Source organism: Chionomys nivalis, chromosome 1, assembly GCF_950005125.1.
Source record: "Chionomys nivalis chromosome 1, mChiNiv1.1, whole genome shotgun sequence".
NCBI lineage: Eukaryota > Metazoa > Chordata > Mammalia > Rodentia > Cricetidae > Chionomys > Chionomys nivalis.
Window position 1 is genome coordinate 168,082,913 of NC_080086.1, and position 8,977 is coordinate 168,091,889.

The 8,977-nt window shown below is 52.2% G+C and overlaps 1 protein-coding gene across 1 annotated transcript in view; it reads left to right on the forward strand.

Moving 5' to 3' along the window:
* Positions 1–5,226, forward strand: part of LOC130889068 (solute carrier family 23 member 1-like) — a 37,767-nt gene extending 32,541 nt beyond the window's left edge. Inside the window, exons 9-12 of the mRNA XM_057792572.1 lie at positions 2,411–2,575; positions 2,826–2,934; positions 3,033–3,128; positions 4,485–5,226. Of these exons, the coding sequence (XP_057648555.1) occupies positions 2,411–2,575; positions 2,826–2,934; positions 3,033–3,128; positions 4,485–4,741 (627 nt within the window). The 3' untranslated portion in view covers positions 4,742–5,226. The remainder of the gene's footprint in view (positions 1–2,410; positions 2,576–2,825; positions 2,935–3,032; positions 3,129–4,484) is intronic.
* The last annotated feature ends 3,751 nt before the right edge of the window (positions 5,227–8,977 follow it).

An 8,977-nucleotide genomic window follows, 5' to 3' on the forward strand; every position in this document is an offset into this window, starting at 1 on the left:
ATCCAAGTCCATCATATTAACACTTGCTTGGTGAGGAAATCTGCTGAGCAATCCCAGTGAGATGCCTCTCCTGGAGGGAGCCGTTATATCACATCATATCACCCCCTCACTTTAAAACCCCCAGGGAGACCACATCATATCACCCCCTCGCTTTAAAACCCCCAGGGAAGGGAGTGAAGCTTCCTCCCGTCTTTATTTTTACTGTAATAAAAGATGCATAACACAAAACTTACCAAATGGTTACAATGGTAGGTTTTTAAATTTGTATTTTAATTAGTTTATTATACACCATTTCATGCATATATAGTATGCTTTGACATAACTTCCCTCTAATGTTTTGACAATGGGTTTCACTATAAAGCCCAGGCTAGCTTCCAATGTCTACACCTCCCGCCTCAGCCTCCTGAATGCTGGGATCAGTGTGACCACAGTGCTGCGGCATCAGGGACATTGACATTGCTAGGCAACCCTTGGCACTGTCCATCCTCCTCCCATCCTGAAGGACCCCAACTCCTCATTCAACCCGTTTCTCATCTTCTCCTTGTTTTTCTTTTCTTTTCCCCTTTCCTGCTCTTCCTCCTCCCCGATTCCCCTCCTCCAGCTCCTCCTTTCCCCAGCCCCTGGCAATCTTTTCTGCTTCCTGTCTCTCTGTGGATTTGCAGACCCCAGAGACCTTGTGCGAATGAAGACAGATTATCTGAATTTTCGTGACTGGCCTGAGTCTCCTGGCACAGTGTCCTCGAGGCTTATATCAGCTACTTTCCCACTGCTGTGATAAGATGCTATGACCAAAAGCAACTTAAGGAAGGTTTATTTTAACCTCCGGTTCTAGAGGGATAGAGCCCTCATGACCAGGAAGGCATCACATGGAGGTAGGGGCAAGGAACTGACTAACCACATTTTAACCACTCAAAGGGGTGGCGGGGAAGGGGGGAGGGAAAGGAAGGGAAGAAAAGACAGAGAGCAAACAGGCTTAGGAAGGACAGCAAAGCTGTAAACCCTCAAAGCCCACCCTGTACCCAGCAGTACTCCAACTCCTAAATGTTCCATAACCTCTGCAGACAGCACCACCAATAGGGAAGTGTTTAACTGTGTGAGCCTATGGGGACATTTTCATTTAAATCACAAGGCTCACCCACACATGGCAGCAGGTGTCAGAGTATTTCCTTCGGGACTGAAAGAATCATACCGCATTATATGGCTTTGTATGGCTTTGTTTCTGCCCCTCCCCTGCCCCCAGGGCCCTGGAGGATGGAGCCCATCCCTTGCTCTGGTTCCCCCCACTCCCCTGGGCACGGCAGCCCCGGCACACTGATTTCCCTTGTGCTTTCCAGCGGTCCAGGCTTTTCCCAGAGAGTTCACAGATGCCGCTTTCTCTCTAGAACATTCTTCCACCTAATCTTTGTGTGACTGGCGCTCTCTCTTCCCTTCCTTTCTTGTAAATTGGTTAAACTGTCCCCACTGGGCAGACCAGGCAGCCACCACAGAGTCGCCCTCAGTGTCCACTGCCCTGTGCCTCTTCCGGACACACCTTGGGCTGCTGCGGGATGTTCCCCGTTCCCTTCGTGAGATTCCCTGTTTGTCAATTGTCCCTCCTGCTGAGAGACAGATGCTACATTTACAGAGCACCAGGTGATGTGGGGCTGGGGGTGGACATGGCGTAAATCAGATGCGCACACAGCTGTGAGTGTGCAGTGCTGTGGCTAAAACCCAATGGCCGCTGGGCACAGGAGACCCTGGCGTTGCACGGGGCTCCCATAGGGCCTTGGGCTCCTCTCTTTAGTTTTTTCTTCTACAGAATGAGAGGTATGTACAAGCATCCTCTGTCTTTCCTTCCTGCCCCCCACCCCCGGCCTTTTGTGGCCAGTGTCTCTGGCATTGGGTATCTTTATAGTGCTATAGGCAAGGAGTAGGTGTGGAAGTTTTAATGAGGTTCACGTCTTTGGGGGAGCGTGGGATGTGGCAGAGAGACAGAGACATTCCTTCCTCATAAAAGCATAAGCAACACGGAGCTGTGCACCACGCTGGGAAGAACCTTACTGTCTCTGTCCCCTGCAGTTTCCCCTTACTGAGCATTCCGTGTGCTCAATGCGTACCATTCCAAATATCCACAGGCCTTGTCATACTGAATTGTGTGGCATCCCTAGTCTCATGTGGTAGATGTGGAGGCTGACCTTCAGAAAGGTCAGTGATGTGCCCAACGGGTGTGAGAGAGTCCAGCAGGGTGGGGAGATGAGGGCTGAAGCCAGGACCCGAGTGCCTCCTTCACTTCTCAGCTCAGAGTGCGAGCACGGTGGTTGGGCAGTTTTGGTATACGCGGTGCCCCTGCTGCAGGCTCGCTACAGCAGTGTGAAGGACGAGGGAGGTCTACCTGGCCTGGTGCTCCCATCCCTTCTCTCTGGGCGTGTAGGTCGGGAGCAGGATAGTGATCGTCTCCGCAGGCTGCGTGCTGCTTCTGATGGGCATGTTTGGGAAGATTGGGGCGGCATTTGCCACCATTCCTACCCCGGTGATCGGAGGCATGTTCATCGTCATGTTCGGGGTCATCAGTGCTGTGGGGATCTCCAACCTACAGGTGAGGGACCTCAGTGAGCAAGAGTGCCACACATCCTGAGAGGAGCCCCGGGGATGGAGCTGTGTGGAAGAGGGGGAGGGGAGGAGGAGGAGGGAGGGCAAAGGGGGAGGGGGAAGGTGGTGTCTGTGGTCATAGTGAACCCCAAAGACAAGAAAGAAGCAGCCAGTTGCATCCGACCTCTCAACCAGCCACAGTGCGCATGCGTAAGGCTTCTGTGGCCCTGCTGACTTGAGGACCCTTTTTCCCATAGTATGTGGACATGAATTCATCCAGGAACCTCTTCGTGTTTGGCTTCTCCATCTACTGTGGGCTCGTCATCCCCAACTGGGTGAGCGAGAACCCCGAGAAGCTGCAGACGGGTGAGTCCTATCCCCCTCCCCCCCTGGACTGCCGCTGCTGTGGGTGGAAAGCAGGGCGGCCCTTGGTCCCACAAATGGTCGCTTTTGTCTCATTCTAGGGGTTCTCCAGCTGGACCAGGTCATCCAGGTGCTCCTGACCACAGGCATGTTTGTTGGCGGATTCCTGGGCTTTGTGTTGGACAACACCATCCCTGGTAAGGCCGCAGCCACCTGAAGCTGGGCTTGTGGGAGTCTGGGCAGTGATGGGGCCACTGGATAGCTCCTGTTAGTCAGAGTAAGGCATGGCTTACATGAGTCAGCTTGAGCTGCTGCCAAAACACATCACAGAATATGGTGAGCAAAGCAGCAATTCTTCCTCCAGTCCCTAGACTGGGACTCCGAGGCAGGCTGGTTCCTCACAGGACCTTTCTTCTTGGCTTGAAGAGGGCATCCTCACGTTGCCTTTGCTTGGGACTGGCATGTTTCTGCAATCTCCCTGTGTGTCACCATCTCTTTTTGTGTAAAGAAGACAGGACTGGGTGGGGTGTAGCTTAGTTGGTAGAGCTTCCGTTTATACCCGTGTGTAAACTGAGATGCACACCTGTAATCCCCATGCAGGGTGGTTGGGGGCAGGGTGGAGGCAGGGGAATCGGGAGTTCCGGGCATCCTCGACTATACAGTGAGCTCCATGCAAGCCCAGGCAGACTGGAGCCTCTAACAGACTCCTTGTACCTTTTCTCCTCTTTAAACATCACTGAAGAGTACCGACAGCCCCAGGATTAGGTTACCCATGCGTGACTTCCCAAGGGATACAGGTCAGCCATAGCAGGGCCCTAAAATGGATGATGCACCAGACACGAAAGGAAAAAGAGATGGCCTTGGCTCTCTTAAACCTAGAATATAATTATCACTGGGGAAAACCACACATATATTTCTAACTTCCTTCCTTCCTTCCTTCCTTCCTTCCTTCCTTCCTTCCTTCTTTCCTTCCTTCCTTATGTTTCTATCTATCCATTATACATATAGCAGGAGCCACTCACTGAGAATACAACGAGAAGTGAGCTATGTTCCTGCCCTCCACAAACACACAGGCTAACAGAGGAGATGGGAAGGGAAACAGACAAACGAAGGGGTATAGTGGGGTGAGGCTTGGGCTGAGCTCACCGGGGGTGCAGAGAGCGGGGAGACTGACAGTGAGGGACATAGAGATCCTATCACTGTGGCTTCTGGGGAGACAGCCACACCCACCCTTCTCTTCTGTGCCCTCCCCAGCCTCTCCTAAAAACTTCTGTGATGTCACCTGCTTCATGCATTCTGTTTCCCAAATTATACTCTCCACCAAACATAGGTGCGCCCACAGGTTGCAAACACACACGGACAGGCCTGCTTCTGTGTGCCAAGGGGAGCCCTGAGTTCCATGGTTGAGGCTGAGGCTCCGTGGTTGAGGCTGAGGCTGGGCACCACATGAGTAGCGGCTCTGAGATTGTCTAATGAGAAGAGGGGATCTATGGTTCTGGCCAAGACTTGGACAGGGAGTGGAAGGAAACTCAGGGGCTTCCTTGACTTCTCAGGCACCCTGGAGGAGAGAGGCCTCTTGGCATGGAGTCAGATCCAGGAGGATTCTGAGGAGACCCTGAAGTCTGCCAAGGTCTATGGCTTTCCCTGGGGGATTGGCACCAAGTTCTGCACGTCTTCATGGACCCGGGCCCTCCCCTTCTGGCCCAAGCTAGACCAACATAGGGATAAGGCGGGAGTGAGCCAGCTCACTCTGTGTCCCCAGTCTTCCTCTGGAAAGCACCTGTGGAGTGTTACAGAGACCAAGATGTGAAGAGAACAGCCTGACCCTCATCTCCTCATAGCCAGACTCTGGCCACCCATCTGCCTGCAGAATGCACGGACCTCTGTCCGCAAATGGGTGCAAGGGCCCTTCTCAGTACCTCCCACACCGCACACTGTGGGGGCCAAGCAGCGTTGAAGAAGAACATGATCCTGTGAGGCTGGCCTCAAGGCGTCCTTCTGCTGTGTTTGAGCTCCCGTGTGGACAATGAGTTTGAGCTCTGCACAGTGCTAGTCTGCTTTGCTCTGCAATATTCTGGGATCGGGAGCAAGAACATGGGGTCAAATAGGGGCAGGCTGTTTGCTGAAAGGCGAGGGGGCCAGGCACCCTGGAATCTGGCCACTCAGGAGGCTGCCCTGGAAGGACACAAGCACAAAGCTTGTCTGGGCTGGAGTGACTTTAAGGCAGGCGGGACCAACTTAGCACTAGCACGATCCTGTCTCAAAATAAAAGTAAACAGCATGCTGGTGATGTAGCGCCGTGATTGAGTATTTGTGTGGTGTGTGCACAGACCCAGGTTCAAACCTCAACATGGGGCAGGGACCTGATACGATGGTTTTGTCCCCTCTCCCCGGAGCCAAGGACCTTGTGGCCTTCCAGTTCTCACTGAAGCAGAAAAGCAGTAAGGAACATCCCCTTACCCCTAGATCCCTCTCAGCACCTGTCCAGCTTCAGGACACAGGGCCTGGCCTCAGACATCTGGCTAGAGCTAAGGCTAGACCCATGGCCGCCTCACGCTGCTCACCCCAGGTTCCTGCTCTCTGCTCCTCATTCTCCTCTCCAGAAGGGAATGGGGCCCATTCCTCCCGGCCATGGAGTAGTGAACCCTAGAACCCTTTTAAGGCGACAAAGCCCTAGCGTGGAGGAATCAAGCTCCACTGAGCCCGCAGACTTTGTCTGCCAGAGCAGGACTTCAGGCTTCAGGGCAGCTGCATTTAATCATGGATGCCTTCAGAACCTTCCACCGTTTCCCAGGGGGGCTTAGGCTCAGGGCTTCACATTTTGATAGAGAGAGAAAGGATCCATCGGATTTCCCAACCCCACCTTCCCCACCAGAAACACTCTGTTTGACCAAACCTGCTTTCAAGAGGAAGAAGGGCAGAGGTCAGCGGTGGGGGTGGGAACATCTGGGTCCAGAAGTCTCCTGTGGGGCAGGGTGGAACGAGAGGAGATTACCACTAAAAATGGAAATTTCCAGACTGGGTTTAGTGGTGCACACCTTTAATCTCAGCTCTTGGGAGGTAGAGGTAGAAGGATCTCAATGAGTTCGAGGCCAGCCTGTGTAGTAGGAGCTGCGGGCTGCATTCTTGTCACCCAGCTCCCGGCCGCCTGGCTAGCTTATACCCCAAAATAACAACACACAAACTGTATTCTTTTAAACACTGCTTGGCCCATTAGCTCTAGCCCTTACAGGCTAATTCTCATATCCCAATCAACCCATCTCTAATAATCTGTGTAGCACCAGTCTTACCGGGAAAGATTCAGCATGTCTGACCTGGCAGCTTGCTTCATTGCGTCTGTCTCTGAGAGGAGCTGCCCTGCATCTGAGCTCACTTCCTCTTCCTCCCAGCATTCTGTTCTGTTTACTCCGCCTATCTAAATTCTGCTCTATCAGATGGGCCAAGGCAGTTTCTTTATTGACCAATGAAATCCCACATCAAGCCTGGTCTACATGGCAAGTTCCAGGCCAGCCAGGGCTACATAGTGAAACCCTGTTTCAACAACAAAAACAACACAATGAATTTCCAGCTTCGAAGTGATTGACACGAGGGATGGCGTGTGAACAATCAAAGCCAAGATGGGCCAGCGCATTTTCACCACAGTGAGAAAAGCTTAGCTCAGAGAACATAGAGGACAAGGACCAGCCAGAGGCTGGTAAGTAGACACCTGCTGAGCGATGACTTCCAGCCTGGGGTCCCACATGGTGGAATGAGAGAGCTGCCTTCCTCAGGTTGTTCTCAGACCAGCACCAGGTACCAAAATATCCCACTACCACACATACACCACACACACACACACACACAAGCACATAAACACATAAACACACAAACACATAAAATGAAGAATAGTAAGTTTTTAAAAGAAAGAAAATGGAAGATGAGATTTCTTGATTCTCAAAGGGAGGGAAGGAAACAGGGAAAGGCCCCAGCACATGGAAGGGGTCCGGGGTCCTAAGCAGGACTAGATGCAGAGAGGCCCGACCTCCTGCACATGCCATATGTCGCCTGGGAAGCTCTGCTTGGGACCCGATGCAAAACTCTAAACTTACTTAAAAGTTTTGTTTATTGTTTGTGTGATTTAAAAAACAAACAAGCCAAGAGACAAACAACTTGGTTTTACCTTTCTCTATTGAACTCCATAGATGACAATTTCAAAGGTTGGAAGTACCTCCTCCTCAACCCCCGCCCTTTCTCCTCCCATCTCTGCCACTGCTTGCTTGCGGTCCTCTTCTCTCAGGGAAGCTGAAGCCGCAGGCCACACAGGTAGGCAGCGTTCCGCTCTGACTAACATGGAAGCTGCCTTCTTCACTATACTCAGCACATCTGGCGGGGCCTCTGCACTGGCTTTTGTTAGTGCTGAGTGCCCTCAGGAAGCTCTACCACAGCTGCCCACAGCTGCTTCTCCAGCCTGACAAGGGTAGGCTCGAGGTGTGGGCAGTGCAGCTTCCTTAGGCAGTTGCAGGGGGAATGCTTCCTGCCTCACTGTTTCCAGCTTCTAGAGGGGGCCTGTGTTGCTTGGCTCCTGGCCCCTTTTTCTATCTTCAAAGGTTAGAATTTCTGTGTTTGCATTGCTGTTCCACCTCTCCTCTCATTTCCCCAATACCTTCACCCCTCCTCTCTCTCTCTCTCTCTCTCTCTCTCTCTCTCTCTCTCTCTCTCTCTCTCTCTCAATCTCTCTCTCTCTCTCTTTCTTTCGAGACAGGGTTCCCTGGCTATCCTGGAACTCGCTTTGAAGACCAGGCTGGAACTCACTGAAACTCACCTGCCTCTGCCTCCTGAGTCCCGGGATTAAAGGTGTGTGCCACCACGGGTGAGCATAGCTGCCTTCCCCTTTTCTTTTATGCCTACAAAAATCTGTCAAATATTTTAAAGGAATTGGTGATATTTTTCTTTTTGCCGTCTTGTTAGCTAACGCACTTGTATCGGATGTAGCCTTTGCCAAGGTGTGCTGGAGCCTATGAATGGACAGAAATGAAACTTGCTCGTGGGCTAGTCAAGGACGGTGTCTTAGGTCACCGCTGCCGTGATGGAACACCGTGACCAAAGGGGGGAAGGGTTTATTTGGCTTACACTTCTGTATCACTGTTCATCACTGAAGGAGGTCAGGGCAGGAACCTGGAGGCAGGAGCTGATGCGGAGGTCATAGAGAGGTGCTGCTTACCGTCTTGCTCCTCATGGCTTGCTCAGCCTGCTTTCTTATAGCACCCAGGACCACCTGCCCAGGGATGGCACCACCCACAGTGCCCACCCCCTAATTAAGAACATGCTTTGCAGGCTTGCCTACGGCCTGATCTTACTCAGTTGATGACTTTGCCCACAGTCAAGTTGGCATGAGATTAGCCGGGACAGGTTGGGAAGGGAGGGCATTTGCTCCTGGTTGTACCTGGCACCTCCACGCCTTTGTGTGGCCCCTCCGCCCCCATACTGTCAGTTTTCCCACTCACGCCCCTTTCCACGGACAGCCCCACACCAGCCTCCTTCCCCAGGATTGTAGTGTGCGGGATTCTATCTTGATATTTGGTGACATTCTATCCAGTGCCCACCCTTCTTGCCCCACAGCCTCTGTGTAGCTGAACTTCACAGTAACTTAGTCCATCCCAGTGCCTCAGGCTGGGTTTTGAATCGCTCTCCTCTGTGCCTCCTATAGTTTTCAATTGCAAGAATTTTTAAAATAAAGATTTTTAACCTTTTATTTGTGTGTGTGCGTGTGTGTGTGTGTGTGTGCATGCGCGCGCACATGTGTGTGAGTACCCAAGGCCAGAAGAGGGTGTCAAAAACCCCAAGGGTAGGTTCAGCCAAATCCATTGCTGCTGCCCCAACCAACAGAGGTAGGAACAGATGCCCAAACTCCCGTGAGAACCATCACAACAAAAACAACGGAAAGCCCTCCTGGATACCCCTGACTGTTGGCTTTAGCCATCAACCTGGCCTGCGTACAGTACACAGCCATCCAACCAAACACGTAGAGGAATCCGTAATACATGCGGCTGACACCCTACACTCAGTC